The sequence below is a fragment of the Malaclemys terrapin genome, chromosome 12 (assembly GCF_027887155.1).
Source record: "Malaclemys terrapin pileata isolate rMalTer1 chromosome 12, rMalTer1.hap1, whole genome shotgun sequence".
In the NCBI taxonomy this organism is placed as follows: domain Eukaryota; kingdom Metazoa; phylum Chordata; order Testudines; family Emydidae; genus Malaclemys; species Malaclemys terrapin.
Window position 1 is genome coordinate 39,900,020 of NC_071516.1, and position 17,783 is coordinate 39,917,802.

Sequence of the window (17,783 nt, forward strand, 5' to 3'; positions counted from 1 at the left end):
CCAGTAGGTGACACTGGGATAATGGTCGGTAAAAGGGGCACCACTTCTTTCAGATATTTTTGTCAAACCAGGAACCATTGACTTGGCTCTAATTCATTAAGTGCTTCTAGAAATGCCTCTTGCACTTTCTGTTTAATTAGGAAAAAAATCTTCCTTCTATTGTTCATCTTAAGGTTCACAACAGAAGAGTTTATTGTGATCACTGTGTGTAAAGCAACAGAGGCTGGGATTTTCATAAGGTGCCTAGGGATTTAGGCACCCAACTCACATTGAAATGCAGTTTTTACTCAGTAATTGGGAGCTTTGCTGGGAATATGGTCTGAGTAAAACCTGAGACCAAACAGAAGGATTTGAGTATTAAGAAGTGTATTGGATATGAGTCTTGCACATGAAGGCTTTCCAGTCAAGGAAGAAACCAACATCTATTGTCCATCAGAGCTGATCTCAAATGGTGATTCATCATCCTGCAAAGGTCTATGGGTCAGATTTTTAAAGATCTTTATGAGACTGAAGGCACAGATAAGTACCTAACAGTGCCTAGCTCCCATTCATTTCCAACTGAGTTATGTATGAATGTATTGTGGAAGTAGAGAAAGAACTGACAGGGATTTGAAGGGGATTTCAATGCGAACAGTCCCTTCTATGAGCAAGAGTCAGGCTAGCTGTAACCCTAATAATGCAAGACTTGTAGAAGTGAGGATTGAGTGAGGGGAGTGGAAAAGAACTGTGTGAGAAGTTCTTGTGACCTTGTGTGAGATAAGTATGGAATGTAGACTATAGTCTAAATAAGTGAGAAAAATAAGATATTAGGATGACCTATGTATAAACAAAATGCAGCTGTTGCCCATTATTGTATGTAATAAAAGGTATAAATGCTTGCCTTAATTGTTTATCTTTTGAGAGACCTGCCTAGGAGGGGAAACCCTGTGTCCTAGTGCACTCTCTCCCTCTATGCAATTGCTTGAGAATAAGTATCTGACGTGCTGCACCCAAAAAAGAGAGTGAGAACTCTGTTTTTCTCCGACAGTATGGATGCTATTGAAAATCCCAGTAGGCTCATTAGATACCTAAATATCTTTATAAATCTGGACTGGTGAGACTCTCCCTTCTGGCCTGGAGAAAGGAATATTTTGAAAAGCAAGAACTGGGGAGACTGAAGTATTGGGAGAAGTGTCTCTCTCTCAAAGCAATACAAGGATGAAAGAAGTTGGAAGACCAGGGCCCATAAGTGGACTCTAAGGAAGGAAGGCATGATTATATCTGAAAATTTTTTACAATGAGCAATGCAAAGAACTGAAGGAGAATATTTAAAACCTGAGTCTAAGGGAGACCAGTTGGATGTGGTTTTACATTTTTAATGGGTTAAGGGAGTTAGTAATCCAACTGCAATTGACTTTCATCTAAGTCCCTTTGGGTCCTTGAAAAATCCCAGCCAGTGAATATGTAGGTAGATGGGTAGATATCAACAGGGTGAGTGGGTAGATAGGCCTACTAGATGGGTATAAATGGTATAAGTTAAAGTAGTCTGCTTCTTATTTTAATGTTCACCTTTTATAGCTCATTGGATCTATACTATCTCCCTGCTTTCAGAAAGTCCCTGGGAGGAACCCCTTCAGTGTGCCAGATCCCCCACAGTGTCCCACTCTTCCTCGTGGGTAAGCCATGCAGCATTTCATACAACGAGTTCTGCACAGCAAGGCCAATTGAGAGACTCCTGGTCACAGACTTTGTTAGTCCTAGGTGAGGACTGCTAAACTGCTCTTAATCCAGTCATCTGACACCTCTCAGCCCATCCTCCTCCTGCAGACCCCTGCTGTGTTCACATTTTATGTCTGTCAGAGTTGCCCATGGGCAGGTGTCAATTGTTTAGTCCTTGGGGCTCCCGTTGTCTCTGTGAATGCTCCATTTAAATGCGTCAGTTCCAGATGGTCCCTAATGACACAATCCTATCGCCCAAGACAGCTACATGATACAAGCACCTCATGTCTTCTGCTCAGTCATTCATTAAATTATTATAGAAAATTCCAACTTTGTAACACGTAAGCTCTGACTGGGCCCAATAGAATACACCTGTGATACATGAAGGTGTGTGTGTGGGGGGGAGGGAGTAGCTCCCTTTGATGGACACCCAGCCAGCCAGTTAGCTGTAAAATCCCTCTTGATCCGTTCACTGTTTGTTTTACCTGTAAAGGGTTAACAAGCCCAGAGGGAAAAGAAAAGGAGTGGGCACGAGACCAAAAGAGTCAATGGGAAAGTAGAACTTTTTAATATTAGGAAAGAAATTTTCCTTTTGTCTCTTGTTCTCTGGGCTGCTGGGACACTGAGCAGTAATGCTGTAACCAGCTTTAAGCCAGGTATGATTATAGATTATTAATTCATACCTTGAACCTACTTTGCTGGAGCCTCAGATATATAAGTAAAATTAGGGAATGTCTGAAAAGACACGATTAGGATTATTTCTTTCATTTCTTATTGGCTTGTGGACTCCCCTGTGCTAATCCCAAATGCTTTTGTTTGCTTGTAGCCTTTAAGCTGAACCTTCAAGAAATCTATTTTGGGTGTTTGATGTTTGTAATTGCTCTTTTAAAATCTAGCAAAAGCCTAAGTTCCAGATGTATTTTGTTTCTTTTTGTTTTTAATAAAATTTACCTTTTTTAAGAATAGGATTGGATTTTTGGTGTCCTAAGAGATTTGTGCATGTTGTTTTATTAGCTGGTAGCCACAGCTAATTTCCTTTGTTTTCTTTCTCAGCTCTTCTCTGGAGGGGGGTGAAAGGGGCTTAAGGGTACCCCACAGGGAGGTATTCACTGCTTCCTCGGTTCAAAGGTGTTTGGTTGTTTTTTTGTTGTTGTTGTTTTTTTTTTTTTTTTGCATTTGGGTAGTGGCAGCATTTACGAAGCCAAGGTTAGAGAAAAGTTGCAACCTTGGGAGTTTAATACAAGCCTGGAGTGGTAAGTATTATTTTTTAAAATCCTTGCTGAATCCCCACTCCAATGGCCCCTGCCACAACGCTTCCATCTTATTGGCCTGGAGAGCTTTCAGGACTATGACTTGATCACCTACTTTGAAGGAATGCTGTCTGGCATGTTTATCATACCAGGCCTTTCGCTCCTGTTGAGCGTCCTGTAGGTTTTCTCGAGGAAGGGCTAGAGAGTCCTTGAGGGTGTTTTGCACGTTGGTTACAAAGTTCAAAATGTTAGTTCCTGGAGAAGATATAACCCTCTCCCACTACTGCTTTACCAACTGTAATGGTCCCTTAACTTCATGGCCATAAACGAGTTCAAATGGTGAAAATCCCAAACTGGGGTGTGGTACAGTGCTGTAGGCAAAGAGCAATTGCTGCAACACTAGGTCCCAATCATTGGAGTTCTCATTCATGAATTTATATATCATGGTCCCCAAAGTCCCATTGAACTTTTCCACTAGGCCATTTATTTGATGGTGGTAAGGAGTGGCAACCAAGTGGTTCACCCCATGAGCTTTCCAAAGATGTTTCATGGTCCCTGCTAGGAAGTTAGTTCCCGAATCTATAAGGATGTCGGAGGGCCAACCTACCCTAGCAAAAATGTCTATCAATGCCTAGCTCACACTTTTAGCCCTGGTGTTGCTTAGAGCAACTGCTTCTGGCCATTGGGTGGCAAAATCCATGAAAGTAAGTATGTACTGCTTTCCTCTGGGTATCTTCTTAGGGAAAGGACCCAAAATATCCACAGCTACATGCTGAAATGGAACCTCAATGATGTGGAGTGGCTGGAGCGTGGTCCTTGACCTGGTCCTGGGGCTTTCCCACCCTCTGGCACTTCTCCTACCTCACTTCTCCTACCTCACAAGACCGGACATAAGTAGAAATGTCCTTCCCCATTCCCTCCCAGTGGAATGACTTCCCCAAATGGTCCTTGCTCCTGTTCACCCCAGCATGGCCACTAGGGTGATTGTGGGCTAAACTCAAGAGCTGTCCCCTATACTTAGTTGGAACTACCAACTGTCTCTGAGGATGCCAGTCCTCCTTGTGCCCACCAGAAAGGGTGTCCTTGTATAAGAGTCCTCCTATAACAAACCTGGACCTTTTAGAAGAGCTGAGAGGTGGTGGGTCACTCCATGCCACTGTCCATGCTCCCTTTAGTCTCTCATCTGCTTCCTACTATGCCTGGAACTGCTCCCTTGATGCTTTAGACATTAGTTCCTCACTGGGTTGTGGACTTGGGCTTGGTCCCACTGGAAGCGATGCAGGTGATGGAGTTGTTTCCGTTGACTGTGAACTGCTCTGTGCTGGTGCACTAGGTGGTATTTCAGGCTTCAGTTGAGCCTCTTGTGCGGGTTTAGCTGCTGCTGCAGATGCAGGCTCTGTGGTGCCCTTTGGTGCTGGCTCCCCTGACTCTGGTGGGATTGCAAGCAAGGGCTCTGGTGCTGACTGCTCTGCCAGTTTTGATTCTTGGGCTGGTTCTGGCTGGGTCCCAGGAACTGGATTTATAACTGCTGCCAGAGACTTTGGTTTGGGGTCAGGTTCCATCACCTCTGACTGGGTCCCTGTAGGAGGCTCAGGAATGGAGTTAGGTGTGGAGGTCTATTTAGCCTGGCTGCTGGTGACCATCCCCACCTTTTTTGTTAACTTCATATGGTTACCTAAGTCTTCTCCCAGTAGCATGGGAATGGGATAATCGTCATAGACTGTAAAAGTCCATATCCCCGACCAGCCTTTGTACTGGACAGGCAACTTGGCTGTAGGCAAATTAAAAGAGTTGACCTTAAAGGGCTGCACTGTCACTTGGGCATCTGGGTCAACGTATTTGTGGTCCACCAGGGATTGGTTGATAGCTGACACCTGTGCTCCAGTGCCTCTCCATGCAGTAATCTTCCTACTGCCCACATTCACAGTTTCCCTTCGCTCTGGGGGTATTTGAAAGACATCTGAGCCTGAAGGCTCTTTGTGGAACTCCAGGGCAGGGCCGACACAACCCATTAGGTGACCTAGGCAGTCACCTAGGGTGCTACAATTTGGGGGACAGCGACCGCGATGGTATTTCGGCGGCGGGACCTTCCGCCGCCTCTGGGGGGGGGGCATTTTGGGACAGGACCTTCCACCGCCTAGGGCGGCAGAAAAGCTGGCAGCACTCCTGCTCCAGGGTGATGAGTTGTAGTCATCTGGTGCTCTTGGGGCAGTTGGCCTGTCCCTAAGTCAAAGAAGCAGCTTCAGTCCTTCTTGGGCTTGGCCGGGTGTTACCGACGATTTGTACCAAACTACTGCCAAATTGCCACCCCACTGACAGAATTGACCAGGAAAAAAACAACCAAATGCAGTCCAGTGGACTGAATTGTCAGAAAGCCTTTAACCAGTTTAAGGCGGCCCTTACATCTGACCCTGTACTCAGGGCCCCGGACTTCAACCAACCATTCGTCATAACCACAGATGCATCTGAGCGTGGTGTAGGAGCAGTTTTAATGCAGGAAGCACCAGATCAACAATTCCATCCTGTCGTGTTTCTCAGCAAAAACTTTCTGAGAAGGAAAGCCACTCATCAGTCTCAGAAAAAGAATGTTACACCATTGTGAATGCTCTGGAGAAGCTACGCCCATACATTTCAGGATGGCGGTTCCACCCGCAGACTGACCATACTGCACTGAAGTGGTTTCACACTGTCAAAGAGATTAACAAAAAACTTATTCGGTGGAGTTTAGCTCTCCAAGACTTTGATTTTAAAATACAACACATTTCAGGAGACTCTAACAAAGTGGCTGATGCACTTTCCTGGGAAGGTTTCCCAGAATCTGCTGGGTAAAAATGTCCCTGTATTCTAAGTCATTGTAGTCCTTGAAATGTAAAAAGTACTGTTTAGTTCTTCATGTAACTATTAGTAAAATTAGAGGTGCGTGTATCTTATTAACTCTGTTCCCTAAACCTCCACGAAGAAATCCAAGCTGGTGTGGACCCAACTCAAACCAGACTGGCCAGCACTGTCTGTGATTTGGGAGGCGTACGATATATGAAGGAGGGAGAGTAGCTCCCTTTGATGGACACCCAGCCAGCCAGTTAGTGGTAAAATCCCTCTTGGGCTATTCTCTGCGTGCTTTACCTCTAAAGGGTTAACAACCCCACCGATAAAAGAAAAGGAGTGGGCACCTGACCAAAAGAGCCAATGGAAAGGCAGAACGTTTTAAAATTGGGAAAGAAACTTTCCCTTTGTCTCTTGTTCTCTGGGCTGCTGGGACATGGAGCAGTAACGCTGTAACCAGCTTTAAGCCAGGTATGATTATAGATTATCAATTCATACCTTGAACCTACTTATCTGGAAACCCAGATATGTATGTAAAATTAGGGAATGTCTAAAAAGATGTGATTAGGGTTATTTCTTTTATTTCTTATTGGCTTGTGGACTCCCCTGTGCTAATCCCAGATGCTTTCGTTTGCTTGTAACCTTTAAGATAAACCTTCAGGAAAGCTATTTTGGGTGCTTGATGTTTGTAATTGTTCTTTTAAAATCTAGCAAAAATCTAAATTCCAGATATATTTTCTTGCTTTTTGTTTTAATAACATTTACTTTTTTTAAGAACAGGATTGGATTTTTGCTGTCCTAAGAAGTTTGTGCATGTTGTTTGATTAGCTGGTAGCCACAACTAATTTTCTTTGTTTTCTTTCTCAGCTCTTCCCTGGAGGGGGGTGGTCATAAATATAAAGAGAAGGGTAACCACCTTTCTGTATAGAGTACTATAAAATCCCTCCTGGCCAGAGTCACAAAATCCTTTTACCTGTAAAGGGTTAAGAAACTCAGTTATCTAGCTGGCACCTGATAAAGGACCAATAAGGGGACAAGATACTTTCAAATCTGGGGAGGGTGGAAAGGCTTTGTTTTGTCTGTTCTTTGTCTGTCTGTTCTATGTGCTTGCCGGAGACAGATCAAGAAGGCAAGCAATCCAACTCAGTTAGAATTAGTAAGTAATAATAAGGGAATGTGTTAGCTTACTTTTATTTTGGCTTGTGATTTTCCTTGTCTAGAGGGAGGTTTATCCCTGTATTTGTAACTTTAAGGTTTTGCCTAGAGGGGAGATCCTCTATGTTCTTGAGGCTTTTGTTACTCTGTAAAGTACTTACCATCCCAATTTTACAGAAGTTTTTTTTTAACTTTTCTTTAATTAAAATTCTTCTTTTAAGAACCTGATTGATTTTTCATCATTTTAAGATCCAAGGGTTTGGGTCTGTGTTCACCTATACCAATTTGTGAGGATATTATTCTCAAGCCTCCCCTGGAAAGGGGGTGTAGGGGCTTGGGGGGATTATTCTCAAGCCTGGCCAGGAAAATGGGTGTAGAGGCTTGGGAGGATATTTGGGTAAGGTAGGGCTCCAAGTGGCCCTCCCTAAATGTTTGTTTAAATCACTTTGTGGTGGCAGCGTTACTTAATTCAAGGAATAGGGGAGTTTTTAACCTAAACTGGTAGAAATAAGCTTAGGGGTTCTTCATGCAGGTCCCCTTGTCTGTACCTTAAAGTTCAGAGTGGGGAGGGAACCCTGACAGGGATGAAAAGGGCTTGCGGGTACCCCACAGGGAGTAATTCCTGGGTTCAAAGGTTTTTTTGTTTGTTTGTTTTGTTTTTTTGCATTTGGGTGGTGGCAGCATTTACCAAGCCAAGTTCAGAGAAAAGCTGTAACCATGGGAGTTTAATACAAGCCTGGAGTGGCCAGTGTTAATTTTTAAAATCCTTGCGGGCCCCACTTCTGCACTCGGAGTGACAGAGTGGGTATTCAGCCCTGACAACACCTCAATTACTCTACACAACCTGTCCAGTCCCCAGTTTATTGGGATATTTGTAAGACTACCAAATAGAGAGGAATATGTGTCTTGTTCTGGTTAGTGATTTTAAAGTCAGTGCAATAATTAATAGGATTGAGCACCTAGCTCCCTTACGATCCGTTAAAATCCCAAACTTGAGGTCTCTAACAACCAGTGTAAGTCTTTATTCCTTATGTAGGCTGAGTGGAGCATATTAGCCAATGTTTTCAGTGCAAATGGCTTTTTAGCTTTTGTAAAAACACACACAAACTCCCCCCTCTGCCACACACACCTATAAAAGAAGAGTCTATGGATGTGACCTACTATTCTACCATGGGCCATGAGTCCATTTGGGACCTCAGAACCACAAAACCTGGGATGGAGCTGGCTGGAGCTGAAGCAAGTGGCTTTTCTGTGTGGGGTGGTCAGAATGGGGGTGAAAGGTGTGGCTGTGGTACCATGTTAGACACGATCTGACCTACAGGGAGGAATCTGAAGGAGGAAGGCAATTCTGGGAGAAAGTGCTAGTGAAATGACAGTTTTCATGACTGTAAGGAAAAGAAGGTGTTCTTTCATTTCATATCTGAATTCCTTCAGGACTCTTGGATTAATGATCCCTGGTCCTTTTGATTTATTAGTGTTTAATTTATCAATTTGTTCCAAAACCTCCTCTATTGACACCTCAGTCTGGGACAGTTCCTCTGATTTGTCTCCTAAGGTGAAGGGATCTCCCTTCCATCCTCTGCAGTGAAGACCAATGCAAGGAATTCATTTAGCTTCTCTGCAACTGCCGTGTCTTCCTTGAGTGCTCCTTTAGCACCTTGATTGTCCAATGCCCCATGATTGTTTGCCAGGCTTCCTGCTTCTGATATAATTATATTGAATAATTTTTCTGTTCTCTGCAATTTTTGCCACCGTACTGTTCATCTCTTTTTCTAGGTCATTTATGAATATGTTGAACAGCACAGGTCCCAGTACAGATCCTTGGGAGACCCTGCTATTTACCTCTTTCCACGATGCAAACTGACTATGTATTCCTATCCGCTGTTTTGTATCCTTTAACCAGTTATTGACCCATGATAGGACCTTGCTTCTTCTCCCCTGACTACTTAGTTTGCTTTAGGGCTTTTAGTGAGGGAACTTGTCAAAGGCTTTCTGAACATTTGATTATGCTATATCCCTTGGATCATCCTTGTCCACATGCTTCTTGATTTCCTGAAAGAATTCTAATAGATTAGTGAGGCATGATTTCCCTTTACAATAGCCATGTTGACTCTTCCCCAGCATAGTCTGTATATCTCTGTGTCTGATAATTTCATTCTTTACTGTAATTTAAACCAATATGTATGATCCAGAAGTTTGGCTTACCAGCCTGTGATTGCCTCTGGAGCCTTTGTTTAACAATAGGTGTTACATTATCTACTCTCCAATCATCTGTACAGAGGCTTACATAACTGATAGTCCCTGAACAGCCTAGGCAAACATCTGAGAGAGAGAATGCTCAGTGCCATCTCTGAGTCCTGGCCCACCATATCCAATATCCCCTCTCCAGCTTCAGAGGTAGGAGTAAAAAAAATCCCTCCCAGAATATGTTGCTGCAGGGGGACCTGTGCTGATGTCTTCCTTCAACCATGAAGCATGACAGCTAGGATCAAAAGACAGAAACCAGAAATGAGCTCCAGAGCTGCTGAGCCCTGCTACACACCATCACAAGAAATGCCATCATACAGCCTAACTCATAAACGTATCCATCTCGCTCTTAAAACTAATTAAGTTCTGTGTCCCTACAGCTACTTGAGAAACAGGAATGTCCCCATATTTTCCCTACAGCTGTTTACACCTCCCTGTTTTTCAGGCTGTGGGTGATGGGGTTTAACATGGGGGTCAAGATGCTGTACTGGAGGGAGAGAATTTCATCCAGAAGCAAAGAGGAGACTGATCTGGGTTTTGTATACTGGAAAAAAACTGTCATGTACAATAAGCCAACCACAATAAGGTGGGAGCTGCAGGTGGAGAAGGTTTTATGCCTGCCCTCAGCAGAGCGAACCTTAAGGATGGTGGTGATGACATGAATGTAGGAGATCAGGGTGAAGAGGAAGCTTGATCCAAATATCATAGTGGAAGTGAGAAGCACCACTTGGTTGGTGAGGGTTTCAGTGCAGGACAGCTGTAATAGATGAGGGAACTCACAGCTGAAATGGCTGATTTGATTGGGCCCACAAAAGTGCAACTTCAATGTAAAAACTGTGGTAAGTAGGGCATGAAATAAACCCATTGCCCATGTGCCACTCGCCAGCTGAACACAGATCTCTTTTCTCATTTTCTCCATGTAATTCAATGGGTCACAGATGGCCACATAGTGGTCATATGTTATGGCTGAGAGAATGAAAAGTTTTTCAGAACCTGAGAGGATGATGAAGAACATCTGGGCAATGCAGCCATTCACAGAAATAGTTTTGTGCTCTGCTAGGAAGTTTATCAGCATTTTAGGCACTGTGATTGAGGAATAGCAGATATCAACAAAAGATAAATGGAACAGGAAGAATTACATGGTGGTGTGGTGGTGAGAATCAGCTCTTATCACCATCATGATCATTATGTTCCCAACCAGAGTAACCAAATAACTAACTAAAAACACCAGGAAGAAGAAAATCTGCATCTGTGGGTCACTGGAAAGTCCAAGGATAATAAATGTAATCACTGTGGTTTGATTTTCCACTGATATTTATTCAAGGAAACTATGACCTGTAAGACCAAAAAACTAACAAACATAAAAACAAAAACAATAATGAAATGAATAAAAAATAAATATCATAAAATTGAAGTGGCTTGTGCAAATAATCTGATCAGCAGGATGAATGTAAAAAGAGTCCTATTAAAACCTGTAAAATATATTTTTTAAAATAGACAAAATGTAGAGAAACAAATAGCAAAAATCGTACTGGAATTTGTGTGTTTTACATAGACAAAATGGGCCAGATAGAGATGACTTAGGCACCTAACTGCCACTTTAATTAAACAAATATCCAAATCAGGTCCCACACTAAAAAGCCACTAGAGAAAGGGGACTGGATATTGTGTCTCCTGCATCTGGGGTGAGGGCCCCAACCACTGGTCTATAAAGTCATCCACTCTCTTGCTGTTTCTCTCTGGTCTAATGACTCTTAAATCTGTCCTTCTAACAACAGTTGAGATACAGCTGTTTTTACGCCAGCTAGGGACCTGGCCCCTTTACTCCAATGGAACTATTGCTGATTCACACCCACTGGGGATCTGGCCAGTTCGATAAGTACCTCTTTCTCTGTTATGTGTTGTAATTTTTGTAGTGTATTTCATATGAGGTGTTGCTAGATTTCCACATGCTGGTTTGTTAATTAAGGCCGTGTCCACACTACAGGAAAAATCGGATCAAATCTACACAATTTGAGTTATGTGAATAGCGTAACTCAAATAGATGTAGCTTAGGTCTACTTACTGCGGGGTCCACACTACGTGATGTCAACTGGAGACACTCTCCCATTGACTCCCCCTACTCGTCTTGATCCTGTGGAGTACAGGAGTCGAAGGGAGAGCGATCTACGATTGATTTAGTGAATCTTCACTAGACCTGCTAAATCGACCACCAGTGCTTCGATCACCACTCATCGATCCTCCAACAAGTGTAGGCAAGCCCTTAGACTTCCCTCCGCCATACCTCAATGAAAATATTTGGTGAATAGGTTTCACATTTGCAAATAATACAGGGTTGATCCAAACGGTTTTGTTGGCAAACAAATTATTTTTATGAAAAAATTTGCCTAGCTCCATACAGTATAGCTGCTCCTTTGTCTCACCCTTGACTTTTTGCTTCCATTTTATGATCTATTTACTCCATTATCATTCGTTAGCCAGTGTGTCCATCCATTGCTGAAGTTCAAGGATGGCTGGCCATTTCCCATGCTTTCACCTTTGCTGCCCTCTTGTGGTAATCATATATTATGGCTATCATCTTCACAGGAGTCTAAGGAAGATGAAATGATTTGCTCTTTGGGTGTCTAACTCCTTATACTGCTTTTCAAATCTGAGCCCAAATATATGCCTTTTTACTGACTGTCCCTGAGATTGGATACCTAAATCACTTGGGGTCTCTTGATAGTCGAAGCCACAGTGCTCTTATTTTTATGAACCATACACCGTGGCTTAAGGTCTGACCCAGCACAGTATTGCTGGTAGCTTATTACAGAGAGTGAGCTTCCAGGCTCTTGTCCAAAGGGAACAAGACAGCATTTAAACAGCTTTCAAGAAATCAGCTCTTAGTCTTGGAGTCAGTTTGGAAAGGGTCTTTGCTCCACTCACACCAATAACTCTACATACCTTGAGGGGTCTCTGTTCCTGTTAAAGAATATTGGACTTTGATGCTGTATCCCAGAGGCAGATAGAGAAATTAGACAAACAAATCAATAAGTAAGTAGATAAACAGACTAAGAAAACAAAACTGGAAAATCACAGGTCAGGATCTCTCATTAGAGTTATGATCCACTTTTAAGAGGCAGGTGAGTTGATTCATATTTTTATTCATTTTAATCTTTTATTATCTTTTTGATTCCTAAGGACCAGATTCTGCCCTGCTTATCTAGGAGTCGGTCTCTATGCAGAGTCCCATTGACTACTTAGGCTGCCCAGCTTACTCTCTCTCTCTTTCTGAAAGAAGCCTTGAGAAAATTGAGATGAATTAGTGTGCCAGCAATAGTATGTGTGTGTGTGTGTGTGTGTGTGTTGGGAGGTGTGTAGTTTAGGGGCAGGACGCTCTCTGGAGAAGGCCCTTAGATTATGATTTCACTTTGCACAGAATCTGCTGTTGTTTCTGTTTAGGTTCCAGTACAAGGTCCATCTCTTGAGCATTTGTCTGATAAACTGATCGATGGGGAAAGATTTAGGTTTGGGAGAATATGGGACTAAACATAGTTTTGACACTGGACAGAACATTGGCTTCATTCCCATTTCCTCTAAAAGTCATGGTCAAAATAGCCACTCTCTTCTTTGAGGGCAGGAGAGAGTCTCTTATGTATGAACAGGCTGAAATTCAGATCTGCAGGACCCTGAGTCAAAAGTCCCATTGGGTTGAATTTGCAAAAGAGTTTAAGTGACAAAGGAACAAGACTAACTTTGTCAGACCCCTCTTTTTAAATTCTTGACAGCTTGCCTAGACAGTGTTTTCTGGGCACATTAATTTATGATTAATATTATTGTTCCTCAATATTACATAGGGGGATTTTATAAACAAATACCTTTCACAATAAACATGATCTTTAAGCATAAAAATGGGACAGGTACTATCTAAAATTTATCCTTGTGAGTTATCAATAAATCCTGACCCCAAATCTACTATGTAGTCAGGAGTTTTGTTACCCCCTCTGCAGAGGTCCTGCATTTTAGATACCCAAATACACTCATTCTCCTTTGACTTTCAAAAGAACGTTCTGCTGGAGGTCAATGACCATGATGTCCTGCACTCCTAACATGTTCTTGAGTTACTCGTTCATACCCTTACAGATCACTCAAAGTATTACAAAAATCACTTGGATATTCTTTGTTCTAGTTTTCAATAACTGTTCTTCTTCATAGCAGAGTTCTTCATACTTCACCATCTTCTCTTTTGTTTCTTTTTTTATGTTTCTGTCTTGTAGTATGGCAAAATCAATTAACATGGACTGGTTTGTCTTCTTTTCTGCAACCATTATCTAGCCTGTTTGACTGCACCAATTTGTCTGTGACAATTGACAGGTTGCATAAAATCTTAGCTCCTTCACTCTCTAGAGCTTTTCAGTTTGGTGTTCATAACAGTGCATGGATTATTTCAGTTCATACTTGCCAGAGAGGCTCCAGTGCAGACACTTTGCAACCTCATTGGGCCTGTTCATATACCATCTCCCAGATAGTCTTTTGTGGTTGCTCAACATATGTTCCACCATCTCTTCCTTTCCGGAACACATTCTGCAGTTCGGGGAGCAGTTCTATTGGTCAGTTTTGCTTCTTACATAATTAAGACTTAAGGACTGCTCTTGATCACTCATATTGAAGCTTGCTTTCTTTCTTTCTTTCTTTCTTTCTTTCTTTCTTTCTTTCTTTCTTTCTTTCTTTCTTTCAGGTATCCTTCTAGAACTAATGTTTTCCTTAACCTTATATCACTAATGGGTTCAATCCCTCTGCACCATTATCTGAACATTCATTTCTGTGAAAACCTTTGAGTCTTTTTTTCCAATATGCTTTGTCCTTTCTTTCATGCTTTCTTGGGCTGGGATAAAATTCAGTCATCACTGGTTATTGCAACCAGATGATCTATACTCTATGCTAAGAAATATCTAGGATAACTCCTTCATGAACTACCAGTCTGCCCATCTTTACAGATACCATTGCAGTTAGCCAAGCCAGCCCATAGATTTATATCTTCACCACACTTTTCTACACATCATCAATCTCTGTAGCTCATTTTGTGACCCTTCCTGTTGATTAAGACCAATCTTATGTTTAACTAATTGAATGTTTAATTATTTTTTCTTATTTGGTGATCTGAAAACAACTGATCTCACAGAGAATCCTTTCCAGCAAAAGAATCTCTACCATCAACAAAATTGGTGCTAAGGGATCCGCTTGAAAGGTTTCCATTTTAATTTGGACCTCATCAATGACAGTCCCTTCCAGTGGAGTTGAGTGTTCTGGTTAACCATAGATTGCTGTTGCTGCAGCAGGGAAATGATCTTTGGAAGAACCTTGTGCATTTTCAGTGTCTCAGTGATCTATGAACATGTAATCCTATGCACCCTGTATTCCCGACCTATGCTCTCTTATAATAATCTTTGTAAAAAATATGCCATATTGGGTAAATTCTCCAGCCTGTGTTAACCAGGAGGTCAGACTAAATGATCAGAGTGCTTCCTTCTGGTCTTAGATTCTATCAATCTGTAAAACATCAGATTCATTCTTGGGTTACAGTAAAGCTCCATTTCACTTTTTGTTGACAATGATGTCCGGTTTCCTTGAGTTGTTTGGACAACGGTATAATATTTACCTGGGCTTACCCATCTCAACACCACAAGCCCTGCTGGATCAGAAGCCTGTAGTCCAAATGGGCACTTCTGAGGCTACCTTCAGGCCATTAATAATAATTATTGATTTGCCCATATTCTCCATCTTGGGTTGGGTGGCAGGCTATAAACTGCTGGGTGCCTAAACAGTGTTTCTGAGTCTTGGGGTTTATTATTTCTTCTTCTTCTTCTTCTTCTTCTTCTTCTGCTTGAAATCATAGAAAATTAAATATGGATTAATCCAGTGAGATATTTCAGATATTAAACAGAGTTTTGAACAAAATACTTGAACAAAACCTACATAATGTAATAGACAAAGAAAATAATTTTATGGAAGTGGCCACATCTTCACCAGTGTAATTTAACTGTAGCTCCATTGCAGTCAGGAAGGCAGGTTAAACAGATAAAAGGCCAGAAAAATAGAGAGAGCTGGAGAGAGACTTTATAGCACTCACACCAGCTGCAGCAAACCCAGCGTTTAGTCTCTTAGCTCCAATGCCTTTTGAATTATTGGTCCATAGTAGAACAGCTTCAAATGAAGAGCTTGAGGGAACCCCACACCATACTATCCTACAGTCCTCGCTGAGCAGTGTATCTGTGAGTCCCAGTGGGTCTGATTCTGGGATTTAGATGCCTGAAGTGGCAGATAGACACCTGAGTGTGAATCTAGCTTATTTTGTCTAGCTAAAAGACACCATTTACATGACAGAATAGGGATCTCTATGTGATCATCCTACTGATCAATTAACCTCCACATGCCATTTCAATTTACTTTTATAATGTATTCATTTCATTTATTTTTCTCTGGTCCTACAGGTCACAGATTTTCTGAATGAATATCAATGGAAAATCAAACAACGGTGACTGAATTTATTCTCCTGGGATTTTCCAGTGACCCACTGTCAAGGCTGCTTCCCCACTCTGAATTTTAGGGTACAAATGTGGGGGCCTGCATGGAAACTTCTAAGCTTAACTACCAGCTTAGATCTGGTCCGCTGCCACCACTCCCAAAGTGCTAATTCCCTTCCCTGGGTAGCCTTGAGAGACTCTTCACCAATTCCCTGGTGAATACAGATCCAAACCCCTTGGATCTTAAAACAAGGAGAAATTAACCATCCCCCCTCCTTTCTCTCACCAACTCCTGGTGGATCAAGATCCAACCCCCTTGGATCTAAAAACAAGGACAAATCAATCAGGTTCTTAAAAAGAAGGTTTTTAATTAAAGAAAAAGGTGAAAATCATCTCTGTAAAATCAGGATGGAAACTAACTTTACAGGGTAATCAAACTTAAAGATCCCAGGGGAATCCCCTCTAGCCTTAGGTTCAAAGTTACAGCAAACAGAGATAAATACTCTAGCGAAAAGGTACATTTACAAGTTGAGAAAACAAAGATAAAAACTAACACGTCTTGCTTGTCTGTTTACTTACAAGTTTGAAATATGAGAGACTTGTTCAGAAAGATTTGGAGCGCCTGGATTGATGTCTGGTCCCTCTCAGTCCCAAGAGCGAACAACCCCCAAAACAAAGAGCACAAACAAAAGCCTTCCCCCCACCAAGATTTGAAAGTATCTTGTCCCCTTATTGGTCCTTTGGGTCAGATGTCATCCAGGTTACCTGAGCTTCTTAACCCTTTACTGGTAAAAGTATTTTGGAGTCTCTTGCCAGGAGGGATTTTATAGCATTGTACACAGCAGGGCTGTTACCCTTCCCTTTATAGTTAAGAAAACCATAGATACAGATTTTCCTCTTCCTGGTGTTTTTAGTTATTTACCTAATCACCCTTTTGGGGAACATGATGATCATCCTGGTGATAAGGGCTGATCCTCACCTACACACCCCCATGCACTTTTTCCTGTCCCATTTATCTTTTGTTGATATCTGCTATTCTTCAGTCACAGTGCCTAATATGCTGATGAACTTCCTAGCAGAGCACAAAACTATTTCTGTCAGTGGTTGCATTAGCCAGATGTTCTTCATCATCCTTCAGCTGGTAAAGAAGTTTTCATTCTCTCAGCCATGGCATATGACCGCTCCGTTGCCATCTGTGACCCATTGCATTACGTGGAGAAAATGAACAAAGGGATCTGTGTTCAGATGGTGAGTGGCACATGGACTATGGGCTTCTTTCATGCCCTGCTTAACACTGCTTTTACATTGAAATTTCACTTTTGTGGGCCCAATCAAATCAGCAATTTTGGCTGTCAGCTCCCTTATCTATTACATCTGTCCTGCACTGAGACCCTCAGCAATCAAGTGGTGCTTCTTACTTCTATTGTGATATTTGGATCAAGCTCCTTTCTCCTCACCCTGATCTTATACATTCAGATTGTTTCCACCATCCTGAGGATACGCTCTGCGGAGGGCAGGCATAAAGCTTTCTCCACCTGCAGTTCCCACCTGATTGTGGTTGGTGTATTCTACCTTACAGCTTCTTTTCAGTACACAAAACCCAGCTCAGTCTCCTCTGTGGCTCTGGATGAAATGTTCTCCATCCAGTACAGCATCTTGACCCCCATGTTAAACCCCATCATCTACAGCCTGAAAAACAGGGAGGTGAAAACAGCTGTAAGGAAAATGTTGGGGAAATACAGGTTTTTCAAGTAGTATTGGTGATTTTATTTTTTAAGGAGAGAGCATAAAACTGTGGATAGCAAGTGATTCTCACCTCACGTGTCTGAATGACACTTTGGGTCAAATTCTCAGCTGGTCTAAATCAGTGTGGCTTCATTAACTTCAGCAGGTCACATACCCAGCGGTAGAAGAGTCAGTGGATCAAAGGGGACTGGATTGTTGGTCTCCTGCATCCAGAGTGAATGCTAGAAGAAATACCATACTGCAGTCATTCACACATTCCTCTCTCTCTCTCTTTAATCTGGCCCACCTTCTTCAATGGAGCTGTCGGGGTTCCTTCCCCACTTTGAACTCTGGGGTACAGATGTGGGGACCCACATGAAAG

At 42.2% G+C, this 17,783-nt stretch overlaps 1 protein-coding gene and 1 pseudogene across 1 annotated transcript; one reads left to right on the top strand and one right to left on the bottom strand.

Moving 5' to 3' along the window:
• Positions 1-9,597: 9,597 nt before the first annotated feature.
• Positions 9,598-10,248, bottom strand: LOC128846011 (olfactory receptor 5V1-like). Its single transcript, XM_054045102.1, has one exon. It carries the CDS (start codon positions 10,246-10,248, stop codon positions 9,598-9,600), a length of 651 nt encoding a protein of 216 aa, XP_053901077.1.
• A 5,421-nt stretch (positions 10,249-15,669) lies between these two features.
• Positions 15,670-17,431, top strand: LOC128846012 (olfactory receptor 5V1-like; annotated as a pseudogene).
• The last annotated feature ends 352 nt before the right edge of the window (positions 17,432-17,783 follow it).